Source organism: Myxocyprinus asiaticus, chromosome 48 (assembly GCF_019703515.2).
Source record: "Myxocyprinus asiaticus isolate MX2 ecotype Aquarium Trade chromosome 48, UBuf_Myxa_2, whole genome shotgun sequence".
Classification (NCBI taxonomy): domain Eukaryota; kingdom Metazoa; phylum Chordata; class Actinopteri; order Cypriniformes; family Catostomidae; genus Myxocyprinus; species Myxocyprinus asiaticus.
Genome location: NC_059391.1, coordinates 23,653,766 through 23,680,245, shown reverse-complemented (window position 1 = coordinate 23,680,245; position 26,480 = coordinate 23,653,766). Strand labels below are relative to the sequence as shown.

At 37.2% G+C, this 26,480-nt stretch overlaps 1 protein-coding gene across 2 annotated transcripts; it reads left to right on the top strand.

The window, feature by feature from the left end:
- The first annotated feature begins 636 nt into the window (after positions 1–636).
- LOC127437292 (1-aminocyclopropane-1-carboxylate synthase-like protein 1) lies at positions 637–24,183 on the top strand. Of its 2 annotated transcripts, none has more exons than XM_051692136.1 (18): positions 637–1,550; positions 5,625–6,238; positions 6,851–6,910; positions 9,026–9,096; positions 9,273–9,342; positions 9,498–9,564; positions 10,017–10,114; positions 10,255–10,332; positions 10,421–10,521; positions 11,588–11,677; positions 13,066–13,111; positions 13,230–13,371; positions 15,430–15,572; positions 15,691–15,844; positions 16,063–19,567; positions 19,749–19,942; positions 21,905–22,086; positions 23,384–24,183. In XM_051692136.1, exons 1-15 carry the CDS (start codon positions 932–934, stop codon positions 16,479–16,481), a joined length of 2,772 nt encoding a protein of 923 aa, XP_051548096.1. In that variant the 5' UTR covers positions 637–931; the 3' UTR covers positions 16,482–19,567; positions 19,749–19,942; positions 21,905–22,086; positions 23,384–24,183. The 2 variants fall into 2 exon arrangements, with proteins under 2 accessions (XP_051548096.1, XP_051548095.1); XM_051692135.1 differs by having other exon boundaries at positions 21,905–22,096.
- Positions 24,184–26,480: the final 2,297 nt, after the last annotated feature.

The window sequence follows — 26,480 nt, the reverse complement described above, 5'->3', positions numbered from 1 at the left end:
TCGCTTTTTATTTTTATTCTATTTTTTATTTATTTTTAATTTCTGTTTGTTGATGTATTGTTTGTGCACTGGAAGCTTCTGTCACCAAGACAAATTCCTTGTATGTGTAAGCATATTTGGCAATAAAGCTCATTCTGATTCTGATTAAATTCCTGTGTTTGTTTGGAGCGACCCGCTTAGACCAGCCCCAATAACGTTACTCGACCAATGGCGTGAGTTGGGGGCGTGACTATATGACGGTTGCAACAACAGCAGACGAGGGGCGTATTCTGAAAGCTGTTTTGAAAACATTGTTTATTTTTGCAATTCCGTTTGGTGGAAATTATACATCAGCTTTAAGTGTCCACATACTTTTTGGGGCCACTAGAAAATATATTTAAAATACTTTAAGTACATACTTAATCCAATTGCAATATGCATACAACAGTAGCCAGGCAAAATAAATACAGTCAAATAAATTAAGTCAAAAGGAAAATAAATACTTCAATACCTCAAAATATACGTTAGAGGGCGTGCCCATGCTCTCGTCTCTCCTCCTCCTAGGAGAACGTTGCTCTTTCAGCGCGTGCGCAGCGCCGTTCTTTGTTGTCACGGGCCAAATTTATCCCGGAATAAGGACAGCACGCATGTGCCATGAACCCGGATGTATCGAGATTTGGAAGAACAAAAGCGTCGGATTGATAATGCATCACGATTGTTTGTGAAAAGTAAAGGAATAAGATAGGTTAGCCGGGTAAAGTAAGGCCTACAGGTACGCGCGCGCTTTAAATGATTGATTATACCCGTTAAAATTAAACCGCGATTACATGCATTTGCATTGTTGGACCAACGCCGTACCAAATCCCATGCATGAAAATTTGATCAACAATCCATATCGAAACTTTATAAATTAACATATTTATCGCCGTTGCTTACAGTTTGTAGTGCTGCAATGCATTTGATTCACGTCTACGGCAAGAAGTATGAGCGCGGCAGCAACTGGTCCGAACCGGAGGTGCTCGAACTTCTGCAGATCTGGTCGGACGTGCCCGTTCAAACCGAGCTGGTGACTTGTCTCAGAAACCAGCATGTGTTCAACCGAATCGCAAGCACCCTGCGCCAGAAAGGCATCAATCGCACTGGGGATCAATGCAGGGAGAAGATCAAAAAGTTGAAGTTGGAGTACAAGCAGAAGACTTTGAGATCCGCGAGGTATTATGAGCTCATGGAGAAAGCTCAGAGTAACCGCACCGCCGCAGCATCGGGCGCCACTTTGCCGTTATGGGGCGATACGACCACAAACGAGGTGGTCGGACTCCAGGGCGATGCTCCCGGGGCAGAGGTACCGGGACACCCGTCCATAGCGAGTGAAATACTGGAGATCAAGACGGAGGTCATGAGCTCGGACGATGAGGCGACGGGCCCGCCCGAGATGCTGTATGAGTTCGGACCTGTTGATGATGACGATGAAGCCAGTGCCGATCACAAAAACGCGGTGCCAAACACAGAGGAACTGGCATTCACGGATGGAGAGCAGGGGAACAACACACACGTCACTTGTTCCCCATCAGGTAAATAAACAGTCTGTGATAGATGGATTGAGCATACATGAATATACAGTATATAATGCAGTGTCAGCAGAAGAAAGTAAGTCATACACATCTGGGATGGCATGAGGGTGAGTAAATGAACAGAGAATTTTCATTTTTGGGTGAACTATCCCTTTAAGAGACCGTAATTCACACAGGATTTGATTTTCAGGGCTTTTTGTACTTATGAGGGTATATTTCATTCTAAGCATAAAAATATACAGTGTATCATCCTTTCATTTGAAATACTTTAATAAATTCATCTGAAAAGTTAGACTGAGAATATTTTACCTCTTAACTGTAAAATTAAATAAGCTCAAATTGTATGCATGACATGCATAACTAGGCCTAGAATTATACATTAAGAACTACGTCAGATTTTACAAATAAAAAGCAGAGGAATACCTAACAGGGGCATTTTTATTATTTATTTATTTGCCTTCACATTTTGAATTTTAGGGGTATTTTTGTCATTTTAGGAGGCATTTTTGCCCCGAGCCCCCTTAAAGGAATATTCCGGGTTAAATACAAGTTAAGCTCAATCGACGGCATTTGTGGCATAATGTTGATTACCACAAAAATAAATTTAGGCATGTCCCTCCTTTTCTTTAAAAAATAAAATAAAAAGCAAAAATCGAGGTTACAGTGAGGCACGTACAATGGAAGTGAATGGGGATAAAGAAAGGGAATGGGGCCAGTTTTTTGGAGGGTTTAAACAGAAATGTGAAGCTTATAATTTTATAAAAGCACTTGCATTCATTTTTTTGTTAAAACTTGTGAATTATTTGAGCTGTAAAGTTGTTTAAATTGTAATTTTTACAGTCGTTTTAGGGTTTGTTGACATTACATCCTCATGGTAACGAAGATGTAAAATTGGCTAGAACTTTACACAGAAAAGGTTACTAACCGATTTTATCACACTAACATCATTTACATGCATATCCTTTGTCTTGTGGCTATACTTTTGAAACAGTGAGTATTTTAATGTTTAAAATTTGGCACCCATTCACTTCCAATGTAAGTTCCTCTGCTTTTTTTAAAGAAAAGGAGGGACGAGTCTAAATTAATTTTTGTGGTAATCAATATTAGGCCACAAATGCTGTCAATTGAGCTTAACTTGTATTGAACCCGAAATAATCCTCTGATGTAGGATGTAATATATATATATATATATATATATATATATATGATATGCATTTTATAGAACATTAAGTTCAAGTATTTTATATTTATTTTATTGTATACAGTCTTATTTTGTGTATATTGTATATTTTTAGGTGCATATTGTGTTTTGTAACAAGATGTGTAAACTGTGTTTTGTGTAAATCAGATGTTTATTGTAATTGTCATACTGCTATGTTGCTTGGAACCACACCCAAGACTTCCACCCACTGTTGCAGTTGTGTATATGGTTGAGTGTCAATAAAGGGATTTGATTTGATTTTCAATAGGTGATTAGACACATTAAACTACCACCCTGGTTGTATGAATAAATAGACAGTTTTTAATATTTTTAGTCGCTACAGTGATCAGTGTGCGATAACAATACAATTGCTTTTATGTCACAGTTTTTAAGTTGCATTCTGTAACTGACCATTTTTGGCTGATATCCTTATGTATTTGTAGGGTCTGTACAGTTTAACAGTGTGCAGGCATTATTGCTGTATTTATGCCAGCTGAAATAAAGCTCATGGTTGTGTCTGTGCTGTTGGCACGGTTCTGTTATCTTATGCCTCACTTTTAGCACTGCGGATGTTACTTGAGACAGCATTGGCATTTGATTATGCCAACTGTCTCTTGACTCGCTTTAACAGAGTTTTGAGTGTTTACTTAGTTTTTTTAATTATGTTTTAGTTTGTTAGCAGTTTGAAAAGAAGCTGTATTGCTTTAAACCAGGCATTTTTAAAGGTATAGTTCACCCAAAAAGGAAAATTCAATCATCATTTACTCGTGTCGCTCTGAGTACAAACCTGTATAACTTTCTTTTTTTTTACTGTGGAACATAACAGGAGAAATTTCTGAATTAATGGACTGGTCATGTACTTGTTTAAGAATGTACTCAAGAATAGAGACTAGAGTTTTTTTTTTTTTTTAAGTTTTGTGTGAGGAAATTTAAGTCATACTCTGAAAATGTTTACATCTGCATAATGTCCAGTTCATGAACAAATCGTTCTTTTGAGTTTGATCTTTTCAGTGAATCGGTTGATACAGTTCCCAAAACTAGTTTGAATGATTTGATTCATCCGGTGAACTGAGTCAGTGGTCTGGTCACAGTGGTTAACAGCTCTCTGTATTCGAAGGTAATCGGTGAAAAGCCACTTTCATTATGTGTTTCCTATACTTTTATGGTGCTTTGGCATTGGTTTTGAAGCTTGAAAATAGTGATGCACCGAAATGAAAATTCACAAATTTCTGGACACACTGGGCCAAAAAATGAAAATGATTACCGGTATTTTAAATCAGACTTTGTTTGGAATAATCAAATTCTAAATGTTATTTTTAGGGATGTACCAAAAACACTGTTTCTATAACTACAAATATCATTATAAAATAGAGTTGATAGAAAAGAATTACATAAAAAAAAATGTGTAGCCTAAGAAAACCTTTTTAAACTAGTCTACTGGATAATACAGCAGCAAATTAACAGTAATTTCAGTGAAAATCTTGTGAACAAGCCAGTTGTATAGGCACTTTTATCATTTTGTATGTGCACTTGGAATTTGGAATGGAATGGATTCTGTACTCAGTCAATTTAAGTATGATTGTAATTTGTAACCTATTATTATTATTATTATTATTATTGATAATAATAGTATAGTTATATTGTACAATAATAACATTTTTGTCGTAATTTCTTAACTTTAAATCCCTCTGGCTTTTATTTTGGCGGAAAAGTCCAGGAAGAACTTTGAGAACATCGCGAGCAGCCCATGCTGTGTGTGTGTGTGTGTGTGTGTGTGTGTGTGTGAACAACAGGGCAGCGCTCATTTACTATATTTACTTAATTGCATCCTTTGTGATTCACACAACTTTTGTATGGCTTCAAGAGACTTTGAATATAATGCACGAGTCATGGACTACTTTAATGGTGCTTTTATGCTTATTTAATGTCATATTGGAGCTTGACAGTAACACCCATGACATTTAAGATCACACAATACCGGAGCACAGGAAACACACTTTATTAAGTGCTAACGACTACGGATGGGAAAAAACATCTATTTTCCGATGCATCTCAGTCTTCATTTGAACAATCTTGATATCGATTCTTAAATCCCAAGACCGATCTTTTACTCTATGCTCAACCCTCCCCTATAATGAGAGGAAATCTCTCGCATTTACAATCAAATTTCGCGATATGTAGCTAAAATGAATATATTTGCCAGCTGGCTGGTAAATGTGTAAATTATACTCACCAGTAATTGCGTAGTATAGTGGTGGAGTATTCAGCAGCAAGATCCTTTCACTGCGAGTTGAGGATAAAAGTTACGTGTAATGCGTGTCCAATAACGAGATCAACACAACCCATTTGTCATTGAATGATGTCTCTTTTAATACCCTTTCTGTTCTCTACATTCAGTTGTTGATCAAAACCAACAACAATTAAACATTAATTCTAATCACGCATAACGCAGATGAGATAAAGCCATTTTAGCATCTCTCGTTAAAAAGTTTCAGAAATGCCTGTTTTGTTAAAGAGACGGTACCAGTTTTACCATGTGTTCAACAAATCAGTGTAAACACGTGTTAATACTACAAATTATGCAATTAAACAATAGACATGTAGCAAAAAATAATATATGAAAAATAATGTTATTTGTTGATTGAATACATGGATTTGTGCATTCTTTGTAATTGCAATGGAAAAATGACCAGTACATTTGTCAAAATTTCTTCTTTTGTGTTCCACGGAAGAAAGTCGTACAGATTTAAAACAGCAAGAGGGTGAGTAAATGATGACATTTGTTTTTTTCATTCTCCTATAATAAATCGACTAATGTTTAAAATTACACCTTTTTTTTTTTTTTCTAAATATTTTCTATGATATCACCACAGATTTCAGTGACCAGAACATGACTGTCTCCTCTGGTGCGGGTGTATCCCCAGCAACAGCTCCCATGGCGATAAGAGAAAGAGGTAACAATGGCAACCAAGAAGGCCACAGGGGTTCCGGATCATTCCTTCAGAGGAAGCGTCGCAGGGTGGGACGAGGGGGTGACGGGGTGTTGACGAGCGCTCTTGCCAGTTATCTGAGCTGGCAGCAGCCGGCAGAGGAGCGTTTCCTCGCACTAGAGGAGGCGCGTATGCGGCAGGAGGCGCGAGCCGAAGAGCGGCGGGAGAAACAGGAGGAGAAACGAGCGCAGCAGGAGAGAGAACACGAGTTTCGCCTTATGTCTATGTTGACCAGAGTCCTGAACTCAGCACGAAGGGCAGAGACCAGCGCCACCCCTCTCCTTTTACCAAACTCCTTACAAACCTTGTTACCATATCCGTCATCCACAAGTGCCAAAGCTCCAGCTGTACCCATCAATCCATGGGGTGATCAGACACGCCAGTACAACCCGTACCTCTCTCTCCGTGGCAACAACATGCGGCTGCAACAGGGTATCCTGAAGGAAGGCTACACGCAATATCACGCCAACAAGCATGACGAGAACACAAACCCTGATGTTAGTCAGCAAAAACTCCACCACATATTCGGTCATGAAATATGAGCAGAACTAATTTCTGTAAATTTCATGGATACAAAAAGTGTTTGGCCACTTAGAGGGATAGTTCAACCCAAAAATTGACCAAACATAAAAGTGATAATTTGATGACCAGAAAATGTCAATGTCATAATTCTGAACAAAATAGCTATTGTTTTACAATTTAACTTACAAATACATTTTGTGACTTCATACATTCACTAAAATAACCTTGAGTTGGTTAAAAGTAATTTTAAAAATGGCCAAGAAAAGTGAAGTTAGTTTTGAGAAATGTTAAATCAATTTTCTGCAGATTCAGCTTAGTTTTTGGATCAAATGCAATGAAATTCAAGCGTTTTTAAGTGTGACTTAAGTGTCAAAAAGTGTCCTTTTTGGGCCCACTGTAGTTCATTCTCAGAAAAACTAAGCTGTTTATTACAGACTCTCAATTAGAGGCCAGAAGTTCTTTGGGACTGTCAGGAAATTTAGATGCAAATCTGAATGTGGCTTTTCTCATTTGAATACACCTAGTAACGTTTCCTGTTTATCTGCTGTGTGGTTATTGTGGTTTTTATGTCTTTCTTTTTTTTTCAGGGCATTATCAACATGGGAACCAGTGAAAACAAGCTTTGCTTTGACCTCCTGCAGAAACGGGTGAGTTGTTAAGGTTACTCATTACTGGAGGTCTTTTGTAAGAAAGGACAAAAAAAGGCTTTAACACCTAGTTTATTGTGCCATATATATGTAGAGAACACCTGATTGACAATACATGAAAATGCAAGTAATCTGTTATTATTATTATTTTTATTTTATTTTTTTGCTCTCATACTTAACTAGGGCTGCGCTGTAATACTTTTTCTCCCAATATTTTGTCGATACAGTATTGATATTTACATTAAACAAATTGTGTATTATGTCAGTGAAGAAGAAGCAGGTCCTCTAAATAAGTGCAAACTCAAAGCGGTGTTCCTAAGTACAGTCAGAGACACTTCATTTGAATGATCCTAATGTCGATTCTTTAAAAAAAAAAAAAAAAAAAATGTGTATCCCCTTTCCCTTCCAATTTGGAATGCCCAATTCCCACTACTTAGTAGGTCCTCGTGGTGGCGTGGTTACTCACCTCAATCCGGGTGGCGGAGGACAAGTCTCAGTTGCCTCCGCTTCTGAGACAGTCAATCCGCGCGTCTAATCACGTGGCTCGTCGTGCATGACACCGCGGAGACTCACAGCATGTGGAGACTCATGCTATTCTTCGCGATCCACGCACAGTTTACCACGCGCCCCATTGAGAGCGAGAACCACTAATCGCGACCACGAGGAGGTTACCCCATGTGACTCTACCCTCCCTAGCAACCGGGCCAATTTGGTTGCTTAGGAGACCTGGATTCGAACTTGCGACTCCAGGGGTGGTAGTCAGCGTCAATACCCCCACCGTATCGATTCTTAAAATCTCACGGTTGCTCTTTTATTCTGTGCACAATCCTTTACAATGCTCTTATGCAATTAAAATTTTTCAGTGATGATTAGCCACTTGCTGGTAATTTTTCAGATTTTACTGACCAGTGTTTGAGTAGTGTAGTGGCGAGGTCGAGCAGAGAGATCATTTCACTGCGTGTTGAGAGTAAAAGATTGATTTCACTCTGTGAATTGTAATGTCCAAAGACGAGGTGTACACAATCCATTTGTCATTAAATAATGTCTCTTTTTAAAATCTGCTCTGTACTTTACAGTCAGTTACAGCAAAAGAAAATGTTTATTCTAATCAGAAATAGCACGGATGCTGTCAAGAAGCCATTGGACCAAAACACTTCTGTCAAAGTCCCTGCCGCTGGTCTTAAAGAGACAGTACTGCTTGTCCAACTGTGATGTCACCATGTACATTTGCTTTGGTTGTCTTAAAGGGATAGTTTACCCAAAAATGAAAATTCTCTCATCGTTTACACATCCTAATGCCATCCCATGTGTATGACTTTCTTTTGCTGAACACAAAGGAGATTTTTAGGACCATGCAATGCAAGTGAATGGTGACAAAATTTGAAGCAACAAAAAAAAAAACACGCACACAAAGGCAGCATAAAAGTTATCTAGAAGACTCCAGTGGTTTAATCAATGTCTTCTGAAAATGTTACTCCTTTTTCACTGTACATTATGCCATTGCAGTCTCTAGACACGATCATAATTTCCAAGCTCGATTGCACTTCCTAGTGCTTGACGCATGCGCAGAGCGCTAGATGGCGTAATCGTGCTTGAAATCATGATCGCCAAGGAGACTGCTGATGCAAGATTTATAGTGAAAATGATAGTATATTTTGTGTCCAACTGGATCACGTCTGAAGATATGGATTAAACCACTGGAGCATTATGGATTACTTGTACCTTTATGTGCTTTTTGGAGCTTAAAGTTCTGGTCACCATTCACTTGCATTGTATGGACAGAGCTGAGATATTCTTCTAAAAACCTTTGTTTGTGTTCTGCAGAAGGAAGAAAGTCATACACATCTGGCATGTGATGAGGGGAACTAAATGATGAGAGAATATTTGTATTTTCGGGTGAACTATCCCTATGTCTTCAGAAACGTACTACAAAAACAAAACATAAATAAAAGAAAAATGTTACTGATACTTTTTGACATAAACTTTTCAGTCAGATGCTGAAACTGAATACTGCAAGTTTCTAAAACTGTGCAAAGATTTCCAAATCTTTCCTATAGAGCCTTAGTGAATATTGCACGTTACAGCTAGCTAACATGTTCTTGGTTTCTGCAACAGCTAATGCGACCCGATATGCTACATGTGGAGCCTGCTTTTCTGCAATACCCTGATTGGAAAGGCCACAGTTTGTAAGCAAACATTTACTTTAACCTCTAATTCTTTTAATTGTATTTGGTTTCCTGCAAAAACTGTAATTCATTTGATTCTAAGAAAACATGTTGCTGAGAGTGTAAAAATCAGTGCTTAGCTTTCATGTCAAAGTGCTGATTTTATTTGTATGTCTATTCTCTCCCCCCCCCCACAGCCTTAGAGAGGAAGTTGCCAAGTTCCTGTCTGACTACTGCCATTCTCCCAGTCCTCTAAAAGCAGAGCATGTAAGTTTGTGTTTCTGCTCTGGGAATTGCCAAATTAGCATGATCTTAAACCATCATATGTGTTATTTTTGTTAGTCTAACTTTTTCTACAGAAAGGGAAATTTAAACCATGGAAATAATAGTTCTTGTATTTTTTTTCATGTTTTCGCTCACAGGTTGTTGTTATGAACGGTTGTGGGTCTGTTTTCTCAGCGTTGGCAACTGTGCTCTGCAACCCAGAAGGTATGAGACCATGTGGTCACTAAAGAATATAACTGCTAGTGTGTCCATATGTGCACATGGCAGAGAGAGAGAGACACACACAAGGAACCTTTACACATCTAACACCATGTCTTCATACTATTGATAGAACAAAATATCCGCTAGGCTGGTTAATCGAGCAGTATTTTACCATTTTGAGATTATCAGCAGAGACCAAAACAAACCGTCTGCATGGCCGATTTTGATGTTTACCCTTACTGTATGTTGGTTTCAAAATGTACCAGTAGTTTTACTCATGGATAATTAATACTTTGTTTTCAGTTTTCTATAAAATTTCAAGTAAATAACATGCAAAATAAGTGTTGTATTTCTGCAAATTTGTGCAACTTTTATAAAACTGTTGATTGATTGACGACTGCTTCAAACCTGACTCAGATGGATGCTTTATTTTGGATACTTTTTGTGTGTTACAGATGCCATTCTCATCCCGTCCCCCTTCTATGGTGCCATAACAGAGGATGTGGGTGTATACAGCAGTGTTAAACTCCACCATGTGCCACTGGATAGTCAGGTGCAAACTTTAATATTATGTCCAGTTTAAACTTTGTTAATATAAAGTTGTCATATTATGGCTGTTTTAGTTTGTTTTTTTCTGCTATACTCTCGGTCTATCAGAAGTGGTCTTTCTATATGTGTAATTTTGGGGTACAGCCCACAGGAAGCGATGTCAGACCGTTCCAGCTTACTGTCGAAAAACTGGAGAACTCCCTCAAAGAGGCCAAGAAAGAGGTTATTTTTTTATTCAAAAGCTACACTGCACAAACACACATCTCACACTTAATGAATCTGTTTTAATTGTTTGTTTTTTTTCCTATAGGGATTAAACGTCAAAGCGCTTATCCTGTTAAACCCACACAATCCTCTGGGAGAACTGTACTCTGCTGAAGAGATGACCAGCTTTATCAAATTTGCCAAAAAGTGAGTTAAAACAACCACTGAGCCAAGCCATTCTGCTCTGAGCACTACATTTATTCCTCTTAAAGGAATAGTTAATCTCATGAATTCTTAAAGGAATAGTTTACCCAAAAATGTAAATTCTCTCATCATTTACTTACTCTTATGCCATCCCATATGTGTGTGATTTAGTAGAATATCTCAGCTCTGTAGGTCCATACAATACAAGCGAATGGTGGCCAGAACTTTGAAGTTCCAAAAAGCACATAAAGGTAGAATAAAAGTAATCAATAAGACTCCAGTGGTTAAATCCATGTCTTCTGAAGCTATATGATAGGTGTAGGTGAGAAACAGATCAATATTTAAGTCCTTTTTTACTATAAATCTCCACCTTTGACCAGTCCCGACCAGTAAGTGGCAATATGCACGAAGAATGCGAATCGCCAAAAATGAAAGTTGAGATTTATAAAGGACTTAAATGTTGATCTGTTTTTTTTTTTTTTACCCACACACATTATATCACTTCTGAAAACATGGATTTAACCACTGGAGTTTTATGGATTACTTTTATGCTGCCTTTATGTGCTTTTGGAGCTTCAAAATTCTGGCGACAATTCACTTGCATTGTATGGACCCACAGCGCTGATATTCTTCAAAATTCTTTGTGTTCAGAAGAAAAAGAAAGTCACATCTGGGATGGCATGAAGGTGAGAAAATGATTGGAGAATTTCCATTTTTGATTAATTAGTCCTTTAAAGTCATCATTTACTCACCCTCATAACGTTCAAAACCTGTGTGACAGTGTGGACAATGAAACATCACGAGGGAGAGTAAATAATCACAGCATTTTCATTTTTGTGTGTACTATCGTTTTAGTGCTTTTTTTTTGTCAGGTAACTCTTGGCCTGTGATCACACTTGTTGCGTTTTCCAAATGTGTATCAAAAGCTAAATACATTTGCCCATTATTGACTAGAGAAATTGTGTTTGTGGTCACAATTGTCATTTGAATTAGAATTTCTCCCCTCAGCGGCACTCGTCTGCACTTGTTTACTCATTCTTTCATTATTTTTCTCTCTCATGTGCTTCAGGCATGAACTTCATGTGATTGTGGATGAGATTTACATGCTCTCAGTATTCAGTGAAACAGACAAGTTTTGCAGTGTTCTTAGTTTGGATAGGTAAGAAACACACACATTCTGTTTTTCTCTCATTTTCGTAGTTTTGTGGTAAAAGATCTAATATGCCCCAAGCTAAAATTGAAAACTCTGTTCATTAATCATCATGGAAAATTAACATTTCAGTTTGACTCATGCATAATGAATTAAAATCAGACCCATCAGTCTTTCATGTAATGTTGGAATGGGCTCTTCTCGCTGAGGGTGTACATGAAACCAGATTCCCACAGAGTTGGAAAACCTGGTAATATCTGGGGATTTGTAAATGTTTCTAGACCTGCCAAAAAAAGTCATGGTGTTTCTATAGTGAATATATATGTTATATACAGGTAATAATTTACATTTATTATGCTGTGCTCTGAAATATTTCATTGATTGGATATTGCTCTTGTGGAAAGTAAAACTTGCTCGCAAACCATAGTGATATCCAATTTCTGAGTGAATTGTTATTTTAAATAAGTTCTTTTCAATTAATCAGATGAACCGATTCACAAATTAGTCTGAATAATTCCTTAGTAAATCCTTCTGAATTTGAAGGATTTTTCATCCAATAAATGTCAAATAATCGTAAAATAATCACAAATGACTGGAAACGTCTTGAAAAAGTCATATTAATATTTTTGTCAAAAAATTGGGGAGTCCTGGTAAAAATATGAGTTATATTGTCTGTAATAATTATATGACTTATATCAGCCACAACATTAAAACCACCTGCCTAATATTGTGTAGGTCCCCCTCGTGCCGCCAAAACAGTGCCAACCCGCATCTCAGAACAGCATTCTGAGATGCTATTCTTCTCACCACAATTGTTGTGTGTGAAAATCCCAGGAGATCAGCAGTTATAGAAATACTCAAACCAGCCCGTCTGGCACCAACAATCATCTATGCGATTATCTAATCAGCCGATCGTGTGGCAGCAGTGCATAAAATCAGGCAGATACGGGTCAGGAGCTTCAGTTAAAGTTCACATCAGCTATCAGAATGGGAAAAAAATTTGATCTCAGTGATTTGGACCGTGGCCAAATTGTTGGTGCCAGATGGGCTGGTCTGAGTATTTCTTTAACTGCTGATCTCCTGGAATTTTCACACAGAACAGTCTCTAGAATTTACTCCGAATGGTGCCAAAAACAAAAAACATCCAGTGAGGGACAGTTCTGTGGACGGAAATGCCTTGTTGATGAGAGAGGTCAACAGAGAATGGCCAGAATGGTTCGAACTGACAAAATCTACGGTAACTCAGATAACCGCTCTGTACAATTGTGGTGAGAAGAATATAATCTCAGAATGCTATTCTGAGATTCGGGTTGGCGTTGTTTTGGCGGCACGAGGGGGACCTACACAATATCAGGCAGGTGGTTTTAATGTTGTGGCTGATTGGTATGTTTCAACAGATTGCCAGATCCTCAGAGGACCCACATTTTGTGGGGTGCCAGTAAGGTAAGACTAGAATCAAGTCACTATACAAATTCTATTTTAAATTCTTGACATTACTGCAGTGAAACTGTACTGTAAATCTTAATCTTTTCTTGGATTGCTTTGCCATGTGCATGAATAGGACTTCGCAATGGGAGGGATGCGAGTGGGTATGGTCTACTCTCAAAACCGAGATGTGGTTCAGGCCTTGGATCAGCTTGGAAGCTTCCATGGTGTCCCGGGACTTACACAGTACCAAATGGCCCAACTTCTCAGAGACAGAGGTGCACGAACCTTCATCCTGACTTTGCCTATTGAACTCTGATCCTGTTGTCGTCTTTATTGTATATTCTACCATTTAATGTTCTGCTCTATGTTCTCCTCGAACTATCATAACTGTTCGGCCAGACTTAGTTTTTTATGTTACCGGTATATTAAAAACGCAATTCTCATGGCACAAAAAAAAAAGGGAAATGCAATGCAACCGCCAAAATGTCTGTTGGCAAACAATTTAAGAAGAAATTTTATGTTGAAGGCAATGGATTTGCTCTGGTGGATGCTTGGTATTTTGTTGGCCTTAGCGGTAGTGCTTTAAAGGGGAATAATTTATGCAACTAAATATACTTTAAAGGGATAGTTCACCCAAAATTTTTAATTCTGTCATTTACTCACCTCATGCCATCCCAGATGTGTATGAGTTTCTCTTGCAGAACACAAAGATTTTAAGAAGAATACATTGCTGTGAAAAAGTATTTGAATTCTTCTGTTTGATTTCTTCTGATTTTGTGGATATCTCATACTAAATTTTCAAAAATTCAAACAAAATTGTACATAAAACAAAGGCAAAATGAGTAAACAAAGTACAGTTTTTAAATGATGTTATTTATTGAAGCAAAAACTTTATCCAATACCAACTGGGCCTGTGAAAAAGTATTTGCCCCTTAATTACTAAATCCCAAAATCTATGAAACTGCATTCACAATGAGGTTCAGCTGGACTAGACACACCCAGGTCTGATTACTGCCAGCCCTGTTCAATAAAAGCAACACCTAAATAGAACTTTTTCAGCAGCATGAAGTTGGGTAAAAGGTCTCACCCAGTAGCACACTATGCCAATGTCAAAAGAAATCCCAGAAATGATGAGGAAAAAGGTGATTGAAATACATTAGTCTGGGAAGATTTGCAAAGCTATTTCAAAGGCTCTGGGACTCCAAAGAACCACAGTGAGAGCCATTATCTTCAAATGGAGAAAACCTGGCACAGTAGTGAACCTTCCCAGAAGTGGCCAACCTTCCAAAATTTCTCCTAGAGCACAGCGACGACTCATCCAGGAACTCACAAAAAAGCCAACGACAACATCCAAGGAACTGCAGGCCTCTCTCGCATCAATAAATGTCACTGTTCATGACTCCACTATCAGAAAGACACTGGCCAAAAATACCATCCATGGAAGAGTGGCGAGACGAAAACCACTGCTAACCCAGAAGAACATTAAGGCTCATCTGAATTTTGCCAAAACACCTTGATGATCCTCAAACCTTTTGGGAGAATGTTCTGTGGACTGATGAGTCAAAAGTGGAACTGTTTGGAAGAAGGGTCCCGTTACATTTGGCATAAATCAAATTCCACAAAAAGAACATCATACCTATGGTCAAACATGGTGGTGGTAGTGTAATGGTGTGGGGACGCTTTGCTGCTTCAGTGCCAGGTGATTTGCAATAATTGAGGGAAACATGAATTCTGCTCTCTACCAGAAAATCCTACAGGAGAATGTCCGGTCATCAGTCCATGAGTTGAAGCTCAAGTGCAGCTGGATTATGCAGCAAGACAATGATCCAAAGCATAGAAGTCCACCTCTGAATCGCTCAAAAGAAGCAAAATTAAAGTTTTGGAATGGCCTAGTCAAAGTCCTGACTTGAACCCGATTGAGATGCTGTTGCAGGACCTTAAATGGGCAGTTAATGCTCAAACCCTCCAGTGTGGTGGAACTAAAGCAGTTCTGCAGAGATGAGTGGGCCAAAATTCCACCACAGCATTGTGAAAGACTGATCTCCAGTTATTGGAAGCGTTTGTTTGCGGTTGTTGCTTCTAAAGGTGGCACAACCGGCTATTAAGTTTAAGGGGGCAGTTAGTTTTTCACATGGGTGATATAGGTGTTGGATAACTTTTTTTGCTTCAATAATATATATATATATATATGTATATATATATGTGTGTATATATATGGCTCTAGTATTTCTTAAACAGGGCTTTTCAGCTAGTTTTTTGTTTGTAATGTACTTTGATGCCTTTATCATGTTCGAAGTGCTGGATTGCTGAGGATGTTTTCTTGCTGTTTCCAGTCTGGCTGAATAGTGAGTTCCTCCCAGAGAACAGACGCAGGCTAAGAGAAGCTCACAGCTATCTGACAGGAGAACTGAAGGAAGTGGGAATTCCTTTCCTGCACAGGGGTGCTGGCTTTTTCGTCTGGGCTGACCTGAGCAAGGTGTGACCACCTCACATTAATATCAACATTTTTGTGTCTTGTTATATTTGAAGACCCAAAGCTGTGTGTCCTGATGCGATTTACTCAAACTGATGTGTTTGTGGGCTTCTATGTGTAGTATCTAAAGGAGAAAACGTTTGCTGAGGAACTGTCTGTGTGGAGTTGTTTTATCAAACACAAGGTTCTGCTAAGTTGTGGTCAGGCCTTTAACTGTACCTCACCAGGATGGTTCAGAATAATCTTCAGTGATCAACAGCACAAACTAAAGCTAGGTTTGTTTAAACCTTTCATTTCTTCACTCATCTCAACCCAGGCATTGTTTTCTTCTAGCCACATTAAATAGAGGAAAATACATTTGCTAATCTTTGCAGGTTTATCTGCTCAGGTGTTTTAAGTGTGTCAACCACCCTCCCATTCTTAGTAATCCACTCTTGAAGTGTACAGTGTACTTGGACAGCATATTAATTACTTTCACATCCCTCTTCTTTAGGTGTGCAAAGGATAAGGAAAGCTTTAGAAGACCTTCAGAGCTCCGCCATGCTTGAGTCGCTGGAGACGACAGGAGACACACAAGGCAACACCAGTGAGTCAGTGAGGAGAGAAGACATTAAGAATACAAAAGATGAGGGCACAAACAAAACAGTCAAGACCTCAAGTGTTCAAACCAAACATCAAAATGACACAGTCTGCATTAAGGCAGAGCCGGTCTCATTGGCTGACGAGGACTTCGTATCTCTTAACGGCCAATCCACCGTCAACTCAGAGAGTCTAGGCTATCTGATTGGTACTCTGCAGCAGCAGATCCACTCGTCTGATTGGCTGGAGAAGAACACGCCTGAACTAGCTCCGGGAGAGGACCCAAAACAATTGGATGTTTTTACAGATCTGCTAAACAGAGCCAGGAAGTAGAGTAGCACTAGAGACAAGTTAGTTTAACACAACCGTCAATACGAATGTTTTTTTTTTTTAATGAAAGCCTTGCGTACAGTTTAAAGGAAGAGTCTGTAATTGCGGATATGAGCTCTGTAATTATTACATTATTAAGTATGTTCCAGGTAATTGGAGACTGCCCCTTTAATTGCTCTGAAATGTCAGATTTTAGATGGCCAATCTGTTGTTTAAATTGATTTAAAGGGGTTAATTTCATAATGATCTTTTAAAATAACAGCAGCATAAATAGCCTGTTAAATAACAATGGGCATAGAGCATGGAAAACGAAAATATCCAACAAAGTCCTATGACAACTATAATAATTCGTACAAGATGGCGAAATCGTAAGATATCATACGACTTTGCTTATATGAAAATGTATGACTTTCATTCCCATAGAGGCCAACCAATCAACAAACAATTTTAAATCTGTACAATACAGGCGTTACATTTGTGCTGGCATCCTATCCAACACTTTATATTCAGAAAAGAACTGTCCCGTGAATACATTTTAGACATCCCATATTTATTTGTGCAATACAAATGACTGATGTATGTCAATAACCTGAAATACGTTTTCCTCGTATTGGTCCAAGCCCAAATGTTTTGTTTTTTTCTCTTTTTTTCTTTAATGGTACACAACAGTGATTTTTTCCTCTTAAATTCATGGTTACGTTTAGGGTTGGATGTGGGGTTAAAATCAAAATAACATTGTTTGTTGGTTTGTTATTTTTCTGTATGAGTCAAAAAAATGTTTTAAGAAAAATGATCGCTTTTTTGGCACAAAACAGTTGACTAATATGATAAGTTGACTTGTACAAGTGGTGAAAAAAAAAAAGGCCTGATATGGGCAACTTTAAATTAATGTAAAAATATATATATATTTTGGGATTTTTTTTTTTTTTTAACTGACAAACTGAACCACTTTGGTGATGAATAGTGATGAAACTTTGCATGTTCTCAGTTCTGGGATAAAAGAGGATGTGGTTTAGAAGACACAATTTAGTTTACTTTGTGTTTTTTTTTGACACTTCTTACCTTTACAAGAAGGACTTGTTCCATAAATGCCTTATTTTTGGCACCCTCAATGGTGTTTTTTTCTTTTTTTCTCACAGTTCTGTGTTTTCAAGGAAAATGTCTTAATAGTTTAGTTTCAATTCTGAAGATTTGAATGGGTGTGATGTGTTTTAAGGGCTCCTGACAGTAAGAATGAATTCATCTTCAATTAAAATTTATTTTGCTAAATTACATTTACCAAACTGTACATTGTGCCATCATTTTCTTTGTTCTTCGATCCTGGCTATTAAGCTTTTGTCAGACATCTGCCGCATTTACAATGACCTGAGACCAGTTGCTCTTGTCTAAATACACACTTTTGTTATTCATAAGACAGCTACAAAACTGATCTCAGCTCTGTGCCAAATAGCAAGCGACAGGAAGTTTTACCATCTGTAGGGGTTTCCTGTTAGCCCACCTTGCTGGGTAGAGGAAAGCTGTTTCTTGTGCCGTTGAGCTGTTATCATGATGACACGGCAACCCTTGTGATGTATCGCCATGGTTACTGCGGTTCAGCCTACAGTACCGCCTACCACTGACAGTAAAAACTGAAAAAAATATCACATAAATTAATAGGTTTGTGAGTCTAAGAAAGTGTTTTTACATAACTCGTTTGAGACTATGTCTGTACACGACCAGTCAAAAGTTTGGAGACACTTGACAGAATTATGAATCTTTGATCTAAAGGCTTATGCATGAGCCTTTCCATTAATCCAAAAAATAAAAAATAAATTTGCAGACAAATATAAATTGTGCCTAAATTTTCATTACTGTTAAACCAATTTCATCCAGTAACTCCTTCAAATATTGTTTTAAAAAGCATCTCCATGAAGCTGGTTGAGAGAATGCCAAGAGTGTGCAGAACTGTCATCTAGACAAATGTTAGCTACATTGAAGAAGCTAAAATTTAAGCTAGTCTTGATATATTTGACATTTCACTACATCACTACATAATTCCCAATCTTCCACTTGTGGTATTTCATAAGTAGTTCTGATGACTACATTTCTCAAATGTTTAAAATGTTAATAGTCAAAAGCTAGAGAGTGAAGTCTGACAAGACAAACTTTGATGTTGGCTTGTCTGAAAGTTCAAACTAGTTTTAAAAGTTTTAAGTTGAATGGTTATACAGACATAAAGCCAGACCGCTAACTAGATATCTAGCTAGACAGAGAAAACTACTTAAAGCAGATTAAAGACCTTTTGTGTGTTTGTTTACATTTGAATTTTTGAAAGTTGGAGTTTGAAATCATGAGCATTCCGTTGGCCAATTCAGATATTTAATCAATGTAAGTCTATGGAATTTTTCCCACTTTTGATCACTTCGAAAAGACATAGCACACCATTCCAGAACGGTCTAAAGATCTGTGCCAAGTTTGATGAACGTAGCTTGAAAACTCTATAGAGTTTGTTAGAAATTTTGGTTCTTGGTCTACAGATTTTGAAAAAGCCCTGAACAAAATTTTTAGAATAACAGTATGTTGGCTTCGTCAGCATACATAAAGAGTAGGTGTGTCCAAATATTTAACTGGTAGTGTACGTTCATGTCACTTCTGAGCTGCTTGAATTTGGACCTCAGTTTTTAGAAATTCAGGCTACATGTGTACACAATGAAAACGGTAAGCTGATTTGTAAAATATCATTTTCACTATCCAAACCGCAGCGACTGACTGACACACAGGGGTTTCTGGGGGAATTTAACTACTCTCTGTGTGCATCTATCTGTGTTTAGGCATGGCGGAGGGGGAGTTTCCACTGTAAGTGGGTCTCCACTGTGGGCAGAGGGAAATCTTTACAGTGTCATATTACAGTGCTGTGAGGGGGAAGTAACACGTATCTGTACAGTTTGTTTCTAACCCCTCTGTTTCTCTGTTCATTTGATATTTGAGTGTGATCAGTTGCTGATTCTATCACTCTCATTGTACTGTGCATGGGGAAAACAATTGGGAATCATCAAATACCAGTTAACAAACATTTTCAAGACACTTCTCATTATAGTGAGCCATTCGAGGTAAGAAAATCATCAATAATTTATTTATTTTCGTTAGTAATGACCAGTTATAATGCTTTATGACTCAAAAGGCTAAGGTTTCATGAGATAAACTTGAAATGTGAGAAGAAAACTCAACTTTGTTTCTTCTTGTACTGTTATATCTAACCATTTTACTTCATCTCTTTCTAACGCTCATTAGAACAATGAAAGGACCAGAACTGTTTGACTCGAGGAGACGTTTTCGATTCATTGAGTCATGCATTGGCTTGATGGGTTGTTTGTTTATTAGCTATGCCATCTGGGCCCCTCAGTGGTTGAATGACAGGGGTCTGTGGTCCTCTGGAAATGAGACCAGCATGGATGACAGCTGGATGGCCGAAGACATCGCTAACGGTGTGTGATATGTGTGCGCTTTACACATTTATCTATAAAAACTGAACTACGTCAATGTATGATTTTGAGTTTCAATCTTGAAAGGCATGTAAGGTGCTTTACAGGTGAAGTATGAGTTATTATTATGTTTTTTTTTTTTAGAGTAACATTCTAGGAACCTTTGTTTGAGCCTCATACATTTTAGACATTTGCTTTGTTCTTGATTACTCACATCCAAATGGCCATTATAAAGGTATGTATTAGTAATACTGTAAAACAACAACTTTACATCATGTTTGCATTACAGTAAGTGTGCTCCTGGTGTGTGTGTGTTTAGGTCTTTGGTAGTATTGGTTATTTTGGAAAATGAATAAAATAGCCATGTGTTTGTAGGAACTGAAAGCTTTACAGGAATTGCTTGGCAGTTTTACAAGTTTTAACCTGTTGCCTTTGGACCAGTACAGACCAGAGATTTCAAATGGTTTGGTGTGAAATTCCACTGTAATAACAGGGTTCCTGGAGATCTTTAAAAAAGTCTTGAATTCAGTTTTCCAAAATGTATGGTCATATCATTTAGGCTTCCAATTTTAAAAACTATTGGCAGATTAATTGCCTGTCAACTCATTATCGTATCAGCAAAATCCAATATTGGTCAACCTCTAATTTGTATTTATTTATATATGGTAAATAAACCAATTTTAATGTGACATATATATATATATACACATATATATATATATGTGGAAAACATGTCTTAAGTATTTTAAACTTGCATATAACCTACCTTGTTTTACTGATAAGCAATGTTAAGGCCATCTTGAATGTGTGCCATTGCCTGTTTAAGTAAGGATCTGTGATACATGATTTATTTTGTGATTGTGTGGGTTTGTTTTGGTATGGGGATACAGTATTAATTTTATTTGCTCAGGTCTTAAATTTGATATTAAAAACCCTGAATGAGTGGAAATTCCAGAACTTCTGACGTTTCAACTATTATAACAACTTAAAATGTCAAATATGATCTAATGCTTCCCGTATGGTTATGTGTTGTGTTTCTGAGCTCAGGTGTGCTGCTGTTGAACATGTTGAACTGACATTACTTGCATGTTTTATTAGTTTTAGCCTGTCTGGTATTCCTCATAGTTATTTTTCTTCCTCTGAAGAAGACATATGAAAATTAGTGGATGATGCTATAAACAATCAGTTCAATTTTAAGCTGTTTCACAATGACAGGGTTGACAGTCACCCCAAAATTAAGATTCTCTCATTTACTCACCCTCAGGCCATCTGAGATGTGTATGACTTTCTGTCTACTGTAAAACACAAATAAAGATTTTTTAGGAGAATATCTCAGCTCTGTAGGTCCATACAATGTAAGCGAATAGTGACCATAACTTTGAAGCTCCAAAAAGCATATAAAGGCAGCATAAAAATAATCAATAATACTCAGAAGCGATATGATAGGTGTGGTTGAGAAACAGATACATTTTAAAGTCCTTTTTTTACTATAAATCTCCACTTTCACTTCCACATTATTTTGTTTTTTGGTGATTCGCATTCTTTGTGCATATCGCTACCTACTGGTCGGGGCTGGTCAAAGGTGGAGATTGTATCGACCTACAGAGCTAAGATATTCTTCTAATTGTTTTTCCTATGTAAATAAGCGCTGGACCGACGTCTTTGCTAGGAGGGCAGTGTTTTTTTTTTACACAGCGTTTTAAGTAAAAATAAAAAAATAATCTGTTAAAATGCATCTTGACACCTGCGTTCTGTACTATAGATCTGTACTGTGTCTAGCTTTTTTAACGTTAGAACACATTCGGTCTGAACAAATAATATATATATATATATATATATATATATATATATATATATATATATATATATATATATATATTATTTTTATTATTATTATATTATGTTTACCTGGGTCTGGGTTGTTCTGTACAGAGTTTACAACAAAACATTGTTTTATTTAAACAGATCTTAAGGCTGAGAGAGTGTTTGCATTGGTCGCCTTTCTCATGTCTGTGAGCTCTGGAGTGCTGTGCCTCATGTTCGCCCTCTGCTGGACATCTCAAACGGTGCGGTCCTATTCAAACATCCGCTCACTGCTCATGGCAGGCCAGGAACACGACCCCACCACCCTGCTGCTTTTCACACTGGTGCCTACTGGTAATACTGTTATTTGTAGCTTTCCTCAGCCTCAAACCAGCTTCTAGAGCAGTGGTTCTCTACTAACATTGGACATCAACTGGTGGCCCAACATTGTACAACACACAATTCACACAAAACAATTACTTGAATACACCTCCTCTAAGATTAACTTGTTTTTAATTACTCAGATTACTCATATATATATATATATATAAGTCATGTGGTGTAACCAACATGTAGGTTGCCATTTTGTTGTCATATGACCAAAACAAAAACCCCTTTACACCCTCAAGACTGTGTGTGAAGTTTAAAAAATATATTTTTTAAAATTGACATTTTTATAAAAAGTCACATTTTGTTCAGGTCATATAACCCTGTGAAATCTGACTAAACCCTGTGATTTTCTTGACTCAGAAATGAATTATATTTGTTAAAGAATAAAATAAATAGTTATTAAATTAAATAATAATGTATTATTGTATTATTATGTATTAATATTAAATAAATACAAATAAAAAATACCTTAAACATATTTGAAATAAATGATTAAGTTGTGTACACTCTCATAAATGCAAGGAAAGCATTTTAATACCTTTTACTTGATGGTTATGACATTTTTAAAGTCATTATTTTAGTTAATTATTTTTGTAGAAAATGCTATAAAGAATTTTCAAAAATGTATGAAACCATATTGGACACAAAGATTATATCTCTATGATCTTGACATGTGTTTTAAACTAGATTCTTAAAAGATTTCGCAGATTTATTACCTCGGACAACCTTATTCATAAATGACCCACTAACTAATTTTAATAAATGCTATAAAAATATTTTGTATGATATTTTATGAAGAAATATGTAAAAAATGTTACCCTATTTTTTATGATTGAATAGAAAATAATTAATATTACTTAATTTTAATATTAGCACATTACCATGAAAAAAACCTTGTTATAGTATCAGTTGAATTTGTGGCAAAAAAGTGTGCAGAATATGATAGGATGTGCCTTTGACGTCTTTGACATCAACAACATAATATGTGGGAAGTGTTTTCTCCTTTTTAAAGTTAATAAGCCTTTTCATTTTATGAACCTAAATAAGCATAATTATATGTTTAGTAGCATTTCATTATTTCATTATTTTAGTTTATTCATCTGTCTGCTACCCTATCAGAACATACCTCCCATACATTTTTGGGTCATGACCCCACAAGTTGATAACGACTGTCCTACAGTTTTGATGTAAAAGTCACATTTTCCTTAGATCCCTATTTTTGACTCTTTTGTCATTTCTCCCTCTCCACAGGATTCTTCTTCTTTCTCAGCTGGGCTCTTTTCACCCACCAGCATATTGGCGAGATCCGAGATGACATCACTCGACTAGGCTCGTCCTATTGGCTGGGAGTCGCTGGCTGGGCTTTGCTATTGGCTGTGTTGCCTGTGGTCTTCCTAGCGGAGAAGTTTGTGGTGCCAGACATTCTCCCGGACCTAATAAAGCCTGCCAACATGTGGTGGAAGACCCAAGAGGTTGCGTACGCAAGATCGTTTAGTGAGGGTTGCCAGCGTTCACAGCACAATTCTCATCCTGGCTTCAGGAGGTTTATGTCAGGGCCCTGAATTAGAGAAAAGTAACTGCAAGGAAAAGCACGAGAAGATATAACTGGTCTCTCTCTGGTCTCTCCAAAGCTGGTCTCTCCCTGCTAAATGTAGGGAGCAAATGCCTTGCAACAGGTGGTCAGAGACTCATTCCCAGTTTGAAAAAAGCTATAAAGCTCTACAGGGTTACACTAAGGTTCTGTGCTGGCTTTTGACAGTGGTTTCTCAGTTTTGGTGAGAACACTCCAAAAAGGTGGTTTTTGCACTTCTGAAACTATGGGAGCTCTGAGTCTGAAACAATGCTAGACTAATGTTCCAGTTGCAGAAGGACTCTGGAAAAACTCTTATTTGTACCTTTTCTTAGTCGCTCAATTTCGTTCAGTTTCTCTTCAGTCTTAAACAGACAACACTGATTCAAATGGTCACAATTGTACCGCTTAACAGTTCATGTATGAGGGATGTGTCACTCTCAGGTGATGAAACAGAATTAAAACACTATACTTTACTGTGTCTGTGCAATCTCTTTTAGATGGTGGTGTAGTAGATTTTTTTCTATCATTTTATTTGCCTTTTTCTTGCATACACTGCCCTCTACTGGTAGTGTTAAAGAGCGTCCTGTTCTTTTAAACCTGCAGCAAAACCATTAAATAAGCTTAAAATTGTGCACTTGCAAGTGAAAGTGTTTTAATTATAATTGCTATTTGTTTTTACAGTTTCCAATAAATGGAAAGATAGTATTCCTATTGAATCAGAATAATCATATTTAGTTTCTAGTATCATATTTCCTATGTTGTTTATCTGTTAACAGGACAACACAGCAACCCATGTGATATTTTTAGTATAATGATGCCAGTTATGAAATGAAGCAGTTATTCTTTAGGTAACCCAATTAACTAATTTCATCCCTTCAAAGTTGCCCTGTTATGCTTCTCTTGACAATATCTAAATAACAGTAACTTTGACACTTCAATGGTAACCACAATGTCAATCATATTTTTACAGATTATTATATTTAAAGGAATAGTTCACCCAAAAATGAACTTTTACTCACCCTCATTCCATCCCATGTATGTGTATGACTTTCTTCTGCTGAACACAAATAAAGATATTTAGAAGAATATCTCAGCTCTGTAGGTCCATACGAAGCAAGTCAACAAGCTCCAAAACTTTGAAGCTCAAAAAGCACATCAAGACAGCATAAAAGTAATTCATATGACTCCAGTGGTTAAATCCATGTGTTTAGAAGCGATATGATAGGTGTGGGTGAGAAACAGATCAATATTTAAGTCTTTTACTATAAACACTTTCAAACAGCCCTCCTAAGCACTCTTATAGTAAAAGAAGGACTTAAATATTGATCTGTTGCTTCAGAAGACATGGATTTAACCACTGGAATCTTATGGATTACTTTTATGCTGCCTTAATGTGCTTTTTGGAGCTTCAAAGTTCTGGCCACCATTCACTTGCATTGTATTGACCTACAGAGCTGAGATATTCTTCTAAAAATCTTCATTTGTGTTCTGCTGAAGAAAGAAAATCAAACACATCTGGGATGGCATGAGGGTAAGTAAATGATGAGAGAATTTTCATTTCCTTAAAAGCAATAGTTCACCCCAAAATTAATTAATTATGTACAGTACTTCATCATTCCAAACATATTATTTTATTTCTTCCATGGAACACAAAAGGAGATGTTTGGCAGAAAGTCCTTGCTGCTCATTTCAGTAGAATGTAAGCAAATGGGAAGCGGGCTGTCGAGGTCCAGAAATGACAAATAACAATAATAATAGAATATATATGCACTATATTCCAACTCTTCTGAAGCTATACAATACCTTGTGTGAGGATTTTTTTTTTTTTTTAAATGAGTTGTTAGTCACTAAAAATCTCCCACTCCACCATATCGCTTAAATGTCATTTGTGTTCATGTACATTTAATATATGGTGCCTCATAACGCATCATGCCAGATTTGACGTCAATGATGAAATACCCAAGAACCAATGATGTTTGATGTCGACAGCTTCCATCCCATGGATAAGAGCAGGATGATCATTGTACTTTCGTGTTCCACAGTAGAAAAAATGGCATACAGGTTTGGAATGATACTACACCAACACCCTAGAGACTAAGGTTTTGCCTCTTGTTGTCTGTAATTATATTATTCATTTACACAAAATGAGAGCAAGAGAGGTTTCCGAACCCACAGTGTTTACATTCTGATGCCACCCAGGTCGTGATAAATGAATTGGCTTTGTTAATTGTGCATTAATCAGGTGTGGGTCTAATTAAAAGGCAGTTCCATCCTTTTAGCATTGCCTAATGAGTTTGTTATTAAATCCAGATTGTTTTTTAATTTACTATCAGGAAAGCACTTAACACACAACTTAAAGTGTCCTTGAAGGTTGTGATAACACACAGCTATAGAGAGGTCACTGGTTGACATCTGCACCTTCCCCGAAGAGAGTATGAAAGCCACTCTATATGAGGTGTGTGTGTATGTCCTGGATGTAAGCAGTCCACTTAAAGGATTGTTTGAGGAGCATTTTTCAGTGCAACACAGCTCTCGGAGGAACTCGGCTGCCCACACAGTGCTGACATGCAGGTGTGTACCTTTTAGTTTTATTAAAAGGGTTAGTTCACCCAAAAATGAAAATTCTCTCATCATCTGCTGAACACAAATGAAGATTTTAAGAAAAATATTTCAGCTCTATAGGTTTATTCAATGTAAGTGAATGGTGGCCAGGCCTTTGGATCTCCAAAAAGCAGAATAAGTCAGCATAAACACAATCCATCAAACACCAGTGGT

What these genes read in the sequence shown, in the direction of transcription:
- LOC127437292 (XM_051692136.1), top strand. Translation starts at nt 932, where the DNA reads ATGCATTTGATTCACGTCTACGGCAAGAAGTATGAGCGCGGCAGCAAC. An exon ending in GTCCTCTAAAAGCAGAGCAT is followed by an intron (nt 9,343 to 9,497) that starts GTAAGTTTGTGT and finishes TTTCGCTCACAG; the next exon opens with GTTGTTGTTATGAACGGTTG. An exon ending in CCAACTTCTCAGAGACAGAG is followed by an intron (nt 13,372 to 15,429) that starts GTGCACGAACCT and finishes TGCTGTTTCCAG; the next exon opens with TCTGGCTGAATAGTGAGTTC.